Source organism: Oryctolagus cuniculus, chromosome 1 (assembly GCF_051225735.1).
Source record: "Oryctolagus cuniculus isolate XC-2025 breed Fujian yellow rabbit chromosome 1, ASM5122573v1, whole genome shotgun sequence".
NCBI lineage: Eukaryota > Metazoa > Chordata > Mammalia > Lagomorpha > Leporidae > Oryctolagus > Oryctolagus cuniculus.
In genome coordinates this window covers 113,605,416-113,622,834 of record NC_142867.1, presented here as the reverse complement: position 1 = coordinate 113,622,834, position 17,419 = coordinate 113,605,416, and the positions used below count along the sequence as shown (strand labels likewise).

At 41.1% G+C, this 17,419-nt stretch overlaps 1 protein-coding gene across 15 annotated transcripts in view; it reads right to left on the bottom strand.

Moving 5' to 3' along the window:
• The window catches only part of TBCEL (tubulin folding cofactor E like), a 91,121-nt gene that overhangs the window by 55,453 nt on the left and 18,249 nt on the right, over nt 1–17,419 (bottom strand). For 7 of the 15 annotated variants that reach the window (XM_017343003.4, XM_070047302.2, XM_051819476.3 and 4 more), the window contains 4 exons: nt 17,256–17,402; nt 12,084–12,233; nt 8,750–8,889; nt 33–214 (listed from right to left, as the gene is read on the bottom strand). In XM_017343003.4, the coding sequence (XP_017198492.1) occupies nt 33–214; nt 8,750–8,889; nt 12,084–12,216 (455 nt within the window). In that variant the 5' untranslated portion in view covers nt 12,217–12,233; nt 17,256–17,402. The remainder of the gene's footprint in view (nt 1–32; nt 215–8,749; nt 8,890–12,083; nt 12,234–17,255; nt 17,403–17,419) is intronic. The other 8 variants (XM_008260555.5, XM_070047310.2, XM_051819426.3 and 5 more) reach the window with 3 other exon arrangements.

The following is a 17,419-nucleotide window of genomic DNA, read 5'->3' as shown; positions in this document are numbered from 1 at the left end:
AGCTCCCTCCTGACCCTGCTCCCTGGACTTACTCTGGTAACTCCTGCAGTATCGTGTGGACTGTCTCCCATGAAGCTTTGATGTTGTTGAGGACAAGTTTGCGAACCCCAGAGAAGGACCCAGCACATGTTCTTTCTAAAACCGACAAATTCAGAGGGTTGGAACTCAGGTTTAGAAACTCCAACTGGGGAACATTTGATACAATTTTACTGACCTATGGGGGAAAAAAAAAAGAAAAGCATATCAGGTAGTAATCAGAGCTTTTAAATAGCAATCATGTTCAAGAAAGCCTAAGTGAGTGTGCCTCCAGGCAAAGGACATTTACCTCAGGGAGTCCTACTTAGCAATGGTGCCCACAGAAGGGACAGGTGATTTCAACAACTCTTGGTAAATAATTTATCTCCTTCTATGAAACAGTAGCATGACAATTAATGGTACAAAAGAATGATTTCCTGTGTCCCTTGAGCAAGATTTCCAATTCTGCTCTATATCATATTCCCTTTGATAAATGAAGAAAAGATAGTTTAGATGCTATTTTAGGCTATAAGTTTTTAAAGAGCTGAGATTGGGTCATGTAATTCTGAGTATCTCCTTTCTCTCATATTTTCATAACACTAAGACTAATTAAAGGTTTTAAAACCACTTGGTAACCATGCATATGCTCACAAATATGTAGTCACGATTAGTAAGAAAACTGTTTCAATTTGACTAAAAGACACCAAACCTTAAAAATACATTGACCAAAAAGCAAAAAGCATCCATAACTATTAAAAAAAAAAATAAAAGGAGTATGGGACTGGCCCTGTGGCATAGCAGGTAAAGCCGCCGCCTGCCATGCCAGCATCCCATATGGGCGCCGGTTCAATTCCTGGCTGCTCCACTTCTGATGCAGCTCTCTGCTACGGCCTGTAGCTACGGCTACAGGCTCTCTTCTATGGCAGTAGAAGATGGCCCAAGTTCTTGGGCCCCTGCACCCACGTGGGAGATCCAAAAGAAGCTCCTGGCTCCTGGCTTCAGATTGGCTTCGGCCATCGCAGCTGTTTGGGGAGTGAACCAGTCTCTCTCTCTCTCCCTCTCCCTCTCCCTCTCCTTCTCTTTCTTTCAAATAAAATAAATAAATAAAAATAAAAATAAATAAAAAAGGAGTGCACAAGTGGCATAGTGGTTAAGAAGCCCATATCTCATATTGAAGTTCCTGGGTTCAAGTCTCACTTCTACTTTGGATTCCAGCTTCCTACGAATGCACACCCTGGAGACAGCAGGAGATGGCTCAGTAATTGGGTTCCTGACACCTCTGTGGGAGATCTCGACTGATTTTCTGGTTCCTGGATTCTGGCATGGGCCTGGCCCAACCCTGGCTATTGCAGATATTTGGGAGAGTGAACCAGTGGATGGAAGATCTCTCTCTCTCTCTCTCTTTCTCTGTCTCACTTCTTCCCCCTCCACAACTGCCTTTCAAATAAAATGAAAAATAAATTTTAAAAAGAGAAAATATTGGCCGGCGCCGCGGCTCACTAGGCTAATCCTCCGCCTAGCGGCGTCGGCACACCGGGTTCTAGTCCCGGTCGGGGCGCCGGATTCTGTCCCAGTTGCCCCTCTTCCAGGCCAGCTCTCTGCTGTGGCCAGGGAGTGCAGTGGAGGATGGCCCAGGTGCTTGGGCCCTGCACCCCATGGGAGACCAGGAAAAGCACCTGGCTCCTGGCTCCTGCCATCGGATCAGCGCGGTGCGCCGGCCGCAGCGCGCCGGCCGCGGCGGCCATTGGAGGGTGAACCAAAGGCAAAGGAAGACCTTTCTCTCTCTCTCTCTCTCTCTCTCTCTCACTGTCCACTCTGCCTGTCAAAAAAAAAAAAAAAAAAAAAAAAAGAGAAAATATTATCATCCATTTAATGATTTTGCTAGCAACTTAGCAGACAAAAAAATAAAAAATAAAAAGAAATGAGCATTATGGACCTTAACTTTTTGCTCTGCTTAGTACCAGTCTCTTTAACATAGCTTATTTCACTAAGTTCTCAAAACAACTTGCAAGATAAATACTCCCATTTTCATTTTAATAAATGAGCAAAGTAAGGCTTAGAGATGTTAAATAATTTGACTAAGGTCTCACAGTCACAAAAGCCAGTACTGGGATTTTTCATTGTTTTTTCTAATATACTATAGTGAATAGATCATAAATATAATAAGAATAATGAATACAGATCATTGAAGCATAATCGGCACAATCAAGAAGAAGGAACAGCTTAAACAAACATGAAATTAATGTAATATGCTCTGGGAGTTTATTAAGCCTTAAATAGCCAATGTGGTAACAGTTATGAGAAAGGGAATAGAAAAAAGTAATTAGGATTAATTTTAGAGTTGGAAACCCTGGGTTCAAACCAGGTTCCAATGCTTCCTGGGCATGTGGTCTCAGACAAGTTACTTAACCTTTCTCAGTCTCACTTTCCTCCAAAAGTACAGCACTACTGGCAGGATTAACATGGAATGTGCTCAGCACAGCCATCAGCACATCTTGTTCAACCGCATTCCTTTGCCCGCTTCCCCAGCAGCACATAAACTCTATGAAGGCAGGGAGAGCCCTGACCTAGTTCACTACTGTCTGGAGGACACTGATATTTATTGAATGAGTTAATAGCACAAAACCTTCAACAAATGTAACAATTACTAAACCAACATCTCAATGCTGACTATCCATCAGAATCATTGGTAGAACGTTTAAAAACACATTAATTCTCAGGTCCCACCACGACTGCTGAATCAGAAGCCTTCGTAGATGACGAGCTCAGTGGTTGGGACCTGGAGATCTTCTCTTGGCAGCTCCAGATGTACTGCCAAGAGTGTGCATCCAAGGAGAGAACCACAGGTGAAAGAGACAGGAATCTTTTTTTTGTAGCAGCCCTATTGAATACATCTCCAGCTCAGGAGCTGGAAAATCACTGCGAAGTGGATCTGAAAACTCCAAGGTGGTTCAGAGGAGAATATCAGAAAGGCCTCACGTTCACTGTTTCATCCATTTCACTCACGATGTGAAGAAATGAACTACGTTTTACACAAAATATATTAAGCTTCTGCTTGAAGTATAAGAAATCTATACCACTCTACATAAGCTCTTGCTTGATCTCATTTGTGACCAAATGATTCCAAACCTGTTTGCAATAATGGCTAGAATTGGGAGTTCAGTCTATGACCACAGTACAGACACAACACAGGAATGCCCATACTGCATTCTAGGACCTTAACACTAGCATGAAGAATTTTCATAGAGAAGGTGGTGACCCGCTAAAATTTACCTCTCTCTTTCATTTTTAAACAGCTTCTTATTTATTTGAAAGTCACAGAGAGAGAGGGGGGTAGACAGAGAGATCCTCTATCCGTTGGTTCATTCCCCAGATGGCTGCACCAGCCAGCACTGGACCAGGCCAAAGCCAGAAGCCAGGAGCTTTATCCCGTTCTCCCACATGGGTGGCAGGAGCCCAAACATTTGGGCCATCTTCCACTGTTTTCCCAGACCATTAGCAGAGAGTTGAATCAAAAGTAGAACAGCTGGGACCCAAACCAGCACTGGTATGGGATGCCAGTGTCACAGGCAGCAGTTTTACCTGCTATGCCACTATGCCGGTCCCTATACTTTATCTCTTTTAAGGCAAAAAAGGACAGGAACAGCTCTCCAACTAAACTGGAAAAAATAAGTGCTAATTACAGAGCAATTCCAGTAAATGAAAAACAAAACAATCTTTTTGCTAAGCATTCCCCCCCTACATTTTGTTTATTAAGTGTACTTCAAAGGATTGTAGAAAACACATATTATGAAAAGCTATGCATGGATTTCAATTTTTTTTTTCATCAAAAATATTTATCTTGGGGTCGGCACTGTGGTGTAGTATGCTAAGCCTCAGTCTGCAGCATTGCCATCCCATGTGGGTACTGGTTCAGGTGCTGGCTGCTCCTCTTCTGACCCAGTTCTCTGCTGTGGCCTGGGAAAGCAGTGGAAGATGGCCCAAGTCCTTGGGCACCTCCACCCACTTGGGAGACCCAGAGGAAGCTCCTGGCTCCTAGCTTGGGATAGGTTCAGCTCCAGCCATTGCAGCCAGCTGGGAAGTGAACCAGCAGATGGAAGACCTCTCTGTCTCTCCCTCTCTCTGTGTCTACCTCTCAAATAAATAAATAAAATCTTTTACAAAATTTATCTTTTAATTCAATTTTCTCATGAATTTTTAAGTAGTAATTTGTCTATAATAAATTGAAAAACACTTAAAAAAATTTAAAAGCTCCAAGGAGCCAGTGCTGTGGCATAGCAGGTAAAGCTGCCCCCCCTGCAATGCCAGCATCACGGATGGGCACCAGTACATGTCCCAGCTGCTCCACTTCCAATCCAGCTTCCTGCTAATGCACCTGGGAAAGCAGCATGGCCCAGGTGCTTGGACCCCTGCACTCACATAGGAGACCTGGAAGAAGTTCTTGGCTCCTGGAAAGTCTCCCCCCCCCCGCCCCTGTAACTCTGCCTTTCAAATAAATAAATAATTTTTTTTTAAATGTTTCAAAACAATTCCTGGAGGATTTCTCAAGGCCAGCAGATATGCAGAATAATCTTCATAGTCTGCATGTTTACTACTACATGGTGAGAATAAAAATTTAGAATAATTATTCCTCAACAGTGCTGAAATAGCCTATAAAGACAAAATTGGACTAGAATCTGCCCACTCAAGCACAAAAAACAATATGTTAGAATTAAATAAATACTTTCTTTAACGGGCTGAAATTAAAATCTATTGGGGTAATCTCAAACTAATGATAAGATTCAGGAAAATAAAGTATTCACCACACAGATAAATTTACTAATGTTGGAAAAGTTTCCCAATAGCAAAGGCTGACAAACATTGAGTTTTTAGGTCAGTGCATTGATTTCTCTTTGTTAAACTCTACAAATAAAAAAGATTCCCCAAGCTGAAATAAGTTAAGTACGCTTATGTGCAGCAACACAGAGATGAACTTAGATCACCTTTGGGTCTCTACAATCCTGATTTAATAGAGGATCCTCCACTCTGGCTTCTAAAAAGGAAGAAACTAAACCTATAAGAAAAATGAGGAAAGGGTTTTAAGATAACAATCTGTAACTTATACCCAACCTATTCTCTACATTACCTGAGTGGCTAATTCCTCCCTCCTTTCAACTATTTAGTTTAATTTCTTTTATTGAAAGGTTTTGATAAGATGGGGAGAAATAAGGAGACACCTTGGGAAAGGTCAGACAAATTTTACTCAGCCAAAAATTCAAATCAAAAGCAAAAATATGCATTTCTTTACATGTGGGTACCCAATTTTAAAAGAGTATATATACTTTGCCTCCCCACAAAGTATTCCATTTTTTACCCACATCCATGTTAGTCTCTGAACATTTAGCAGCCAGCAGTTTAAACTACATAAGATGCCAATCCTAACTCATAGTATTAGTGAACACTCAAAAACATAATAGAACAAACTGTATTATTTTGTTCCACATTGCTATAGCAATATTGGCTGAGGCAAAGTTGATGGCTAAGGACAAATGATCGTTTTGGTAATCTGGGTTGTAATGGGGTTGAAATGTAGTGTCTCAAAATCATGACCTATGAGGCATTTGTAGCCTGGCAAATAGTTTGACCAAGACCCCCAAATCAATATTTTTTCACTGTGAGAATTTCTTCCATTTCTCTGTGCTATGATAGATACCCTCAAAGATTGAGATCAACTACACTTAAGGACAGAAGGAAACATGAGGAGATGATAAAGACAAAAATAGGGGTCAGCACTGTAGTGCAGCAAGTTAAACAGCAGCCTGCAGCACCAGCAAGCCAAATGGACACCAATTCAAGTCCTGGCTGCTCCACTTCCAATCCAGCTCCCCGCTAATGCTCCTGGGAAAGCAGCAGAAGATTGCCCAATGCTTGCACCCCTACACCCATGTGGGAGGCCTGGGGGCTCTCCTGGCTCCTGGCTTTGGCCTGGCCCAGTCCTTGCCATTGCAGCCACCTGGGAAGTGAATCAGTAAACAGAAGCTCTCTCTCTCTTTTTCTCTCCCTCCCTCTAATTCTGAGTTTAAATAAAATAAATCTCTAAAAAATAAATAAATAATAACACATTGGAAAATGGAAACCTGAAAGTAGCAGCAAATGTCTACTTGAAAAGTACCTAACAGCAGACTATTAAGCACTTATGGGAATACACAGAGTATAAATACAGCACAAATAATTACAGCCTTCTGGCTATATGTCAGTGTAGCCTGAGAAATATTTAATATAGACCTTTGTCTAAGCACAGGAAAAACCTGAATTGCCTGGCGTAAACAGTGTAGTGACCCAGGTGACATACATCTTCCTTGTGAGGCAGCACCTACGCCACATCAACTACATTAAATTCGTCCCACCATTTAGCAAAAGCTCGCGTACATACTCAAAGCATAGGTCAAAGCACAAAACCTTTGTGAAATTTTATAGTCTTGAGGAAACAAATGTCAGAGACAGCCGGTGAACAGAGCGGCTGCATGGGCCAGGAAACAGGTCCATGCAGGGCACACATCTCACAGAGATTCAGCAGCAGGATGGTTAGGAGAGGTGTAGAGGAGAAGGAGGATTTTTGCATTTGTGCAGTGTAGACAGATCATGCATGGCAATTAAGTGTCTCAAAGGACCAAGAAGGCGCAGGCTGTAATCTGTGCAACAGTGAACCATTCTAGTGCTTAAATAAGTAAATATACAAGTGCAAACAGCTATTATTTTTTAGAATAGTCCTATACATGTATTTACATTAATAAATCACTTGCATAAATAAATACATGTATTTACAGTAATAAATTAATAAATATACTATACATGTATTTACATAAATAAATCACTACTTACATTAATAAATTTAGAAACCAGGTAGTGAGGAGAGGCTGTGTTGTGGCAAAGCAAGTTAAGCCCCTGCCTGCGACTCCAGCATCCCTTACAGCTCCTGATTCAGCTCCCTGCTAATGTGCCTGGGAAATCAGAGACAGATGGCCCAGGTGCTTGGGCCCCTGCACACCTGTAGGGAGACCGGGAAGAAGCTTTGGGCTCCTGGCGTCAGCCTGGCCCAGCCCTAACTGTTGCAGCCATTTGGGGAATGAACCAGTTGATGGATGATATCTCTCTCTCTCTCTCTCTCTCTCTCTCTCTCTCTCTTTCTGTGTAACTCTGCCTTTCAAGTAAATAAATAAATCTTTAAAAAAAAATCAGATGACATGTATCTCCAAGTTTTGGTAAAAAGTCTAATAAAAATAGGAACTCTAACTACAAGCACAGTTACCAGATTAAACAAGACTAAGAAACAGGATAATATACAAAAACTGAACAAAAATACTTATTGATCAGTTTTTCTTAAACAGGAAATCTGTCATGGAATTTGTACAGCATTCAATATCTACAAAGTATTTCTCTGATCATTTTATCAGCAAGCCTGGCCTACAGATGAGCTAACTGAAGCACTAGCAGAACAAAAGAGTTCCTTAAGATCGCAGGAAAAGTTGGAGTAATTGGTCTTAATCAACTCTTAACATATGATCATTTTATTCATTAACACAGTCAACAAACAAACATCTGATCACCTAATATTCTCGGCACTGATAATAAAAAAGATAAAAATCTCTACTCTGTGTAAGCACATAGGCAGGAAAATTGTCAGGTAAGCTGAGACAGGAGCTCTGGGATAATCTGACTCTGCCCAAGCATGTGCCAGGGGAAAATACGGAAGACTAGCAACTTTGACCACATCTTAAAGTATGGCAAGGGGGACAGAGAAAGAAAGCAGTGGGTCCAGGATGAGTCAGGGCAAGGGGGATTTTCAGGTCAAGAGTCTAAGGCAGAAGCAAATGGCTCAAGATGCAGACAAAGTGCTGGAAATCACAAAGGACCATATGACGGAGGCCATGATTACAAAATGCAGATCTTAGTCCCTATGTAATGAAAGAACCGAAACGCTTCACAGAGAACACTGTCACGGTCATGTTTCATTCATTACATGGAGTGTGACGTAGCCCTGTGAAAACAGCTTAGAGACAGCAGGACACAAGCAGACCCAGGAAAATCCATTAGGAAATATTATCAATAGTCAAAGCAAGAAATAAGAACCTAAATTAAGGCAGAGACTGAACCATGCAGGGAGAATTAAATTTCCTTATTCTTTGGGGTAGCTTCTATGAGGTAATGTTATAATCAGGTAGGTAAATTATGTACAACAATAAGAGAGAATGATGTGATATTATTATTTAGGTACTTAGTCTAGAGTTACTCTAAGGTCCAAAAACCTCAGCTCTGTCGAACCACTGAAGAGATTTGATAATATAAGTTCTAAATTATTAAGGATAAATTTCAGTAACCAGAATAAATATTTTTATAAACCTTAGTTTCAAGATCTAGCAAAATTTTTTTTTTAATTCATAGCAATACATATTGCAGTAGAATAAGCATGGGATGGATGTGTAGAGTAGTGAAATGGTAGGGAATTTAGTACTTGGCAGCCTAAACCACTGTAGTCTCATTAACCTCCTGAGGCCTGGAAACAAATTAGCAATAGCACAGCTATTCAAAAAATCATCATAGATGCAGTTGATGCTGTCAGTTATTTATCTTGAGACACACAGAAAATGAGAGTCTCAAGTGAGAAGCAGCAGTCAGCAGAACACATAATGACACAGACGATGATACAAGGCCTCGTGCTGCCCTTTCACAAAATGCAGCACTGTAAGGACTTTACCTCGTGCCAGTCTTCGAGCTTGTTGTCAGAAAGATCTAGCTCCGACACGTGAGCGCAGAAGGCAGCAATTTCTTTTTCATCTCCTGCACAGGTTATCCCACAGCTGTTCAGCACTAGCACACTTGGGAGGTTGAGGCGATCTGAAGCACAGGGAACATAAAACACTTTCCACATCAGCCCAGTTCTTGTGTGTGTATTCTCAGCCCCCAGAAACTGTCAGGAAACAAACATCAAACCCTGAGAAATTATGTAAGACCTGGAAAATGCAGGATAAGAATGAGATCCTAGGAAAGTGAATGCTAAGAGGAGACAGCCAAATATGGCCCAGGAGGAGCTCAAAATTACTGAACTAGTACCACCAACAAAGTCCTCTAAGCTTTAACTCTCAGCAGGATTGCTCATCTCAGTTACCAACAACTGAGCCCCATCCATGCTATCTATCCTCTTACCATCCCAACACCAGCCCCACACAGTTCAGGCTGGACCACCACTTCCTTCTTACTGACCATGATTCTTTGTTTTCAAAAATTTAGTTTAAAAGTAGCCTTGACAGCTCTTTTCTCTGCCTGCTGTGTATCTTCACCTTTTGCTGCCTTTGAAAATTATTCCAATCCACTGATCTATCTGCTAAACCTCTTCTCTTCAAGTTCATTACTACTCAAGTCTCCTTCACTTAAGTAGAGCCATTCAAAACCTGCATCACCTTCTCTCACATTTGGCTATGAATTCTTCTCTTTCATATCCATGTATAATTTGTCCCTTATGAAAATTAGCCTTCTTTGTAACAGGAGAAAGTATTTCAGGGTCTTAAAAGATTCCATGAATTTAGGTCAAACTAAAGTAATAACTCTCTGAATATAGCCTGGTTCAAAACTGTGTGTCAACAAAAATCACTCTTACTATCTCTATAAAAAGAACAAACACGTGAATTCAGCTCTTCATTACCTATTTGGTATATTACTTCTGAAGACAGAAACTATAAATTATATTATTTTCAACTTCATACTTGTGAATATCATATTTCTCAGAATAAGAATGGATCCTAGACGGTGACAACTAACCAAGCACCAAAAAGGAAACCTGTTGAAGCGAAAGGGACACTATGAGAAACAGTGACTTGATCAGCCCTCATCCTGACTGTTGATGTACAATTTAATACTTTATCCCTTTTAGTATTTTTTTTGTTCTATTAATACTATTGGTTGAACTGTGTAATTAACACACAATTATTCTTAGGTGTTTAAATTTAACTGAAAAGTGATCCCTGTTAAATATAAGAGTGGGAATAAGAGAGGGAAGAGATGTACAATTTGGGGCATGCTCAAGCTGACTTGCCCCAAATGGTGGAGTTAGAAATGTGCCAGGGGATTCCAATATAATCCCATCAAGGTGTCATGTACCAATGCCATCTCACTAGTCCAAGTAATCAATTTCAGTTCACAATTGATCATACTGATAGGTCTAAGAGTCAAAGGGATCACACAAACAAAACTAGTGTCTGCTAATACTAACTGATAGAATAAAAAAGGGAGAGAATGATCCAACATGGGAAGTGAGATACACAGCAGACTCATAGAATGGCAGATGTCCTAAACAGCACTCTGGCCTCAGAATCAGTCCTTAAGGCATTCAGATCTGGCTGACGAGCCCATGAGACTATTTTAGGCATGGAAAGCCAAGACACTCTGGCAAAAATGAAAGATCTCTGCGAATGAGATCCCAGTAGAAAGAACAGGCCATCAAAGAATGAGGTACCTTTCTCTGAAGGGAGGAGAGAACTTCCACTTTGACTATGACCTTGTCTAAATAAGATCAAAGTTCGCCGAACTCAAAAGGCTTCCATAGCCTTGGCAACTCATGACTGGAGCCTAGGGAGATTACTGATGCCATAAACAAGAGTGTCAAAGTGTTAAGTCAACAACAGGAGTCACTGTGCACTTACTCCCCATGTAGGATCTCTGTCCTTAATGTGTTGTTCAGTGTGAATTAATGCTATAACTAGTACTGAAACAGTATTTTACACTTTATGTTCTATGTGGGTACAAACTGATGAAATCTTTACTTAATATATACTAAATTGATCTTCTGTATAAAAAGAGAATTGAAAATGAATCTTGATGTGAATTGAAGGACAGAGGGAGTGAGAGAGGGGAGGGTTGCAGGTGGGAGGGAAGTTATGGGGGGAAAAGCCATTGTAATCCATAAACTTTGGAAATTTTTATTTACTAAATAAAAGTTTAAAAAAAAAGAATGGCTCCTAGAAAAAATTACCAAGAACAAAGACTACTTCTTGCCATTTCAGGTTGCATAGAATAATAAGATAATTGCATGAAGATAGAAAACAGTAACTAAAACACTGAACCTATCTTAATCCCCCATAATAACAAAAAACTATTTCTAAGAACTATTAATTTCAACAGTAGGCTAAAGGGCAAACAAAAACATACCTCATAAATTCCTAGTTAAAGAAATTTGCTCACCTCTAATCCCTCTCCTAGAATACCTTTCTCTCCTCTCTAACCAATTTTACATTCCTTTGTTTTTAAAGATGTATTTATTTATTTATTTGAAAGAGTTACAGAGAAGAGGTAGAGACAGAGGAAGAGAAAGGAGAGAGATCTTCCATCTGCTGGTTCACTTTTCAAGTGGTCCCAAGCTGGCTGAAGCCAGGAGCTTCTTCCAGGACTGCCATGTATGTGCAGGGGCCCAGAGACTTGGCCCATCTTTCGCTGCTTTCCCAGGCACATTAGCAGGGAGCTGGATTGGAAGTGGAACAGCTGGGACTCGAACTGGTGCCCATTATGGGATGCAGGCACTGTAGATGGTGGCTTTACCCGCTATGCCACAGTGCCAGCCCCCAAATTCTACATTCTTAAAGGATGAGTTCAAGGCACACAGCTTTGAATTCTTTCCTGATCGTTTCATATTAATTGGCTATGTTCTAAATTTATTTCCCAATCACTATGCTATTCTTTGGCTCAACAAAAGTACCTTGTGTTCTATCTTTGTAAATGTGAATGTTTTAATGCAACTAAACTTAAGGTCCTTCAGGGCACAGCCCAGCCTGTCCCCTCCACGTTCCTTGAAAGAATATGCATTTGAAATATTGTCACTCAAACAGTATTCCTGCCTGAGTGCAGCCAAAACATCTCTTGATCAATCTGGAGGAAAACTAGTCCTGTCTGGTTCTTAAGAAAATAAAAGTCATAGAAGGAGGAAAGACTATTTGACTCCTAATTCAAAATAAAGAAAACCATCTGCAAACCAAGGCAATATCGTAGCACCTTCATAAGTAAGCCCCAGTAAGTAAATGCGTGGGTCCTGTCAGTCTCACCTTTCATAGGAGAGCCCTGAGGTGTGGCAGGGACATGAACTCCCATCCCGGGACCACGGCGGTAGGGAAAGTTTTCTGGACTGTATTTTTCACATAACACTTGCATAAAACTTCTTCCACTAGGCTGATCCATCTTTCTTTCCTAAAATTCTGTAAGAAAATGAGAAATCATCAAAATCATTTATTTATGTAAGAAATATTTATTGAAAACCAATTATTTATAAGGCATTACGCTAGGCATTGCAGGCATAAAATCCATGGTCACTACCTCCTGAGATGTTACAATTTAGAGAGGATTCTTATGCAGATAAATGACAGCAATAACTGCCCTGCATATGATGTTTTTTTAAAGATTTATTTTATTTATTTGAAAGACAGAGTTACAGAAGAGTAGAGACAGAGAGAGAGGTCTTCTATCCGCTGGTTCACTCCCCAGATGGCCGCCACGGCCGGAGCTGTGCCGATCTGAAGCCAGGAGCCAGGAGCTTCTTCCGGGTCTCCCACGTGGGTGCAGGGGCCCAAGTACTTGGGCCATCTTCCACTGCTTTCCCAGGCCACAGAAGAGAGCTGGATCAGAAAAGGAGCAGCCAGGACTAGAACTGGCACCCATATGGGATGCCAGGGCTTTAACCCACTACGCCACCGCGCCAGCCCCTGCGTCTGATATTTGCAATAGAGAGGAAAAGTGCTATGAGATTCAGAAGAGGAGGCAGTCACTTCCTACCAAGCATAACAGGAAGACTCTGGGCTGGTGCAGAGGGTTTGTGTGCTGAGTAACTGGGAAAAGGGCCGAAAAAGATGGTATAGATTGAACATTAGCTAAACAGCTTGAATGAATTCTGTAATATCTGACCTTCACAATACATACTCCCCTTCTTTCAGAGGAAAAGGAACTTTCTAACTTTATATACATGGCTGCCTGTATACAGAAGTGACTACGTGACTAGTTGTAGCTGATGGGATAGTTATAAAACATTCTGGGGCAGCTTCCAGAAATCACCCTTAAAAGACGGCCAGAGTCTGCTATCTGCCCGCCTTCTTTGTGTCTTACTCCATTTTGTTGCTGAGAAATGTTATCTTGATGCCATCTTGGCCCATTCACCCATGAAATATAATCCAAGTAGGGTGGGACAAAGGGCTAAAAGGGGCCTGAGTCCCTGAGGACTTCATGGTAGCCAGGGGCCCTACTGGTACATACTTGGGATTTTTCAGTGATAGAGAAATAACCCCTTTATTTAAGCCACTGCTCTTTTCCATTTTTTTGGTTGGTTACAACAGGACTTATTTTAACTAATACAGAATATCACTGGTTCTAAGTTTGGGTACAGTCTTTCCTATTTTAACCTCAGCTATGGGTCCAAATATTCAGTAACTGTGGCATTGTCTCAGTACTCATGCCTACGTTAAAATAGGAACAATTAACGTGCCAAATTCTGACAGCTTAAGAGGCTGGCCTATGCTCTGTATTAATTATTAATCAAGAAGTAGGCCCCTATAACTGCCCTCTGTGATTCCAACTACCAAGTAGCAGGCTATTTTATTAAAATACTACTAAGAGTGAGAGAGACATGGAGTGCTAAAAATAGAAGGGATATCATGGGCAAAGGTCCAGCAATGAGAATGAACAATGGTGTTCATGAGTAACTACTAGAGATCTGGAGTTGCCACAGTGGCATGACCATAGAATAAGAAGAATCTAAATGGGAAACTCACAGGAGATCTTGTGATCCACATCATGAGGGTGAACTGTGTCTTACAGGAAACAGGAAGAAACTGGAAGGTTTTAAGAAAGAAAATATAATAAAAAAACAAAAAAAAAAACAACACTTTTTCTGTGTAAACTCATCCTTGGGGCTGGCATTGTGGCCCAGTGGGTTAAGCTGCTGTTTGCAACACAGGCATCCCATATGAGCACTGGTCTGAGCCCCAGCTGCTCCCTTTCTATCCAGCTCCCTACTGATGTGCCGGGGAGGGCAGCAGAAGATGGCTCAAGTGTTTAGTTCCCTGCACCCATGTAGGAGACACAGATGGAGTTGCAGGCTCCTGCCTTTGACCTGGCCCAGCCCTGGCCATTGCGGCCTTTTGGGGAATGAATCAGCAGACAGAAAATCTCTGCCCCCACCTCCCAGCATCCTCCTCTCGTCACTAGCATCCAGGATAATTGGAATGGCAAGAAAGGAGAACTGAAGACGGGGATTAGGTGTAAGCACCACCCAGCTCTCACTGCCTGATAGTTGTTGCCCTCAGATAAGCTACTCCATTTCTCTGGGACTCAACGCCTTCATCTATAAAATATGATATTAATATCAGTACTACTTGGATTTCAGGGTTGCTGTTGAGCCCTAAAATGTATCCATGCACTGCTTGGATTACAGGGCTCTCCAAAAGCTCTACCATATACGAATGCTATTAACCATCAGAGGAAGTTTTAGTAGGGTAAAAAGCACATGGAGTTAGGAAATGAAGGGTCCCTTACTAGCTGGGAGAAGTTTGGCTAGTTACCTAACTTCTCTGTAATTTTCTCATGGATGGGTGCTTCAAACCTTCCTCTCAAGTGTGTAGTAAGAATTAGGAAAAAGTAGGATCATAAAAGTAGTCATGAAATATGGCCTGTGCCCTAGACTTCTACCAGGACCAAGTCTACAGGACTCTGTGAAACCAATTCACCAATGCCTGGAACACAGCGGCAGGCACTCACACAGCACAGGTCCATCCGTAGGAAAAAGGTTGTATGTGTAAGATTTACCAAAGTTTGACCACGGAATACATTTCATAATGAATATACCACAAGTCACCTTGGAAAAACAGGGCTGCTCTCTATGCAAGATCCTCATTTGTGGAATTGACATTGTGGCACAGTGAGCGAAGCCATTGCCTTTAATGCAGGCATCCCATATGAACACCAGTTCTAATCCCAGCTGTTCTACTTCCAGTCCAACTTCCTGCTAATGTGCCTGGAAAAGGGGCAGATTACGGCCCAAGTATTCAGTCCCCTGCCACCCAGTTGGGAGACCTGGATAGAGTACCAGGCTTTGGTCTGGCCCAGCCCTGGCTGCTGCGGCCATTTGGGGAGTGAACCAGTGCATGGAAGACCTCTCCCTCTCTCTCTCTCTGTCTTCTTCTTTCTTCAACTCTGCCTTTCAAATAAATAAATCAATCTTAAAAAAATCCTCACTCATATGTCTAGGATTAGAGCCTGTTTAGTACAAGATTACCCACATGGAGTGGAAAGTGCCTGCCTAGATGCTGTCCTCTATCCCAACGCTGATTGTGTAAAAACTGAACTGTGTTGTGTTCCTCTAGGGCTTCAAGAACCTTCAGGATGAAAAGTACTTGTTCAATGTAAACTTATCACCACCAACAGCGGACCACACAGAGCAGGCATTATGCCACTAGCCACAGGCACCACGGCTCTTATCAAAGACCTATCTCAAGCAGGATACCAACAGAATTTTTTGAAATGTTTCACCAAAAAACTCAAAGAAGTTACATTGCTATCTTTCACATAATTGGCAGTTCAAAATAAAAAGTGTGTGGCTAAGGAAGGGTTTACTGTCACTATAAAAATAATGGTCAGCAAGTTTTAGCAGCATATTTTACATGCAGGTTTTAAAAGCACTTCAATTCAAATTATTCAATTGAAGGCTGAGAATCTTACATACAATTTAAATATAGAGTAGAGACACATTTAAGTTAAAATATGTCCTAGTAAGCAAGCAAATCTGGTGACTTAGAAGTTTTTTCCTCATGGCCAATGCCTTAATAACTCTTGCAAATAGATTTATTTGTTCTTTATATGGGTGTTTTTCTAGTTCTTCTTTTTCTAAGACTAAAAAGCAACAGCAAGCACCTTCATTGGTCATTTTCCAAGATATCCTATTGGACTTGCTTTCCAGGAATGCAGATGGTGTGCACATTAATACATGAGTTTTGAATTAGAACATTTAGATTGCAAAATGGATTAGTAATATAAATCCACTCAAAATCTGTTGGGGGGCAGTTTGAGGAGGAACAGCAGGTGGGAAAGGAAGGTTGAAAACCAAACATTGAAAAATGAGAAAATACAGGATGGAAAAAGATCTTTAACTGGAGTCATTTAAAAGGTTTTTAGGTGTGTGTGTGGAAAGGGGCCGCTAATCTCTGACTTTCTGGAAATAACAGGCATCAAATTACATTAATCTACCTCAACAGTTGGCTTAGCTCTAACACATTTGTAAAACCATTCTGAATTGGTGCTTAAAGCCAGGGAACCTGGAATCTTGGGTGATGTCCCTTCATTCCATTACCACGTAGTGGAGTGCGTGTGTGAAAAATCTCAATTCCCTTTTTGCCTCAAGATCCTGACCATAATGTTCTCTTGTCAGGAACTTGGAAAAAATCAGAATAAAGTGCAAGTTGGAGGATGAGGTGCCCAGAACAGTTTTGCCAAGTGGATTACTATCACAACAGAACATCCAGCCACCTAAATACTCTCCACTGCCATCAAACAATTGGTTCTTTAGGTTCCCAACAAAAGGGTCAGCTCAAAATTAGGATAAAACCCAAAACAACTGAAAACAGAAATATGCTATGCCTGACCCCTAACCCCAAAAGATACATGAAATATAAGCTCATGCTGGGATGCCAGTGCAGAGTAGCATCCTTCAGAAAGCTCACATATTTCCAGCTTTGCTCACATCTTCCAAAAAATCTAAATACCACCGCAAAAGTGACAGGGTACAAATTTTAAATCTGACAAAAATAAAATTATGTGCTTGTGTATGCCTAGAATATTTCCAGAAGGATAAAACAGAAATGAATAAAAGCAGTGCCAACACTGACCCCAGAGAGAAGAAATGTGGAACCTAGTGGAAAAGATTTTTCTATTGTTTACCTTGCAGAACTACGTGAGCTCACCAGATGCATATATCATCTTTTCCAATACAAAATATTTTTAACTAACATATTTGGGAATGATCTACTAACACATCAAGAGGTTTACTTCTTATGATTATAAAGCTCCTATAAAAAATCAAATTGAAAATTTTGAATGCAGAGCTTGCAATATTAAAAATAATTTTCAAAGAAACAGGGGAGAGAAGATGAAAAGAGAATGAAATGAATGGCCAAACAAAACTGGATAATTTTGTAAAACAGAATCAGGAAAGTAAAAGCAAGCAGAGACAAACACACCTGAACCTCAGCACTGACGTACAAGGAGACCCGCAGGAGGGGCGGAGAAGGAGGTGGATTAGGACGACAGCTAGATCTGTGTTCTGCTCTTGGTGACCAGGGCTTGGACAAGGACAAAGCACAAGCTCCAAGGTGGACATCGGGAGGCTGGAAGAAGACGAAGA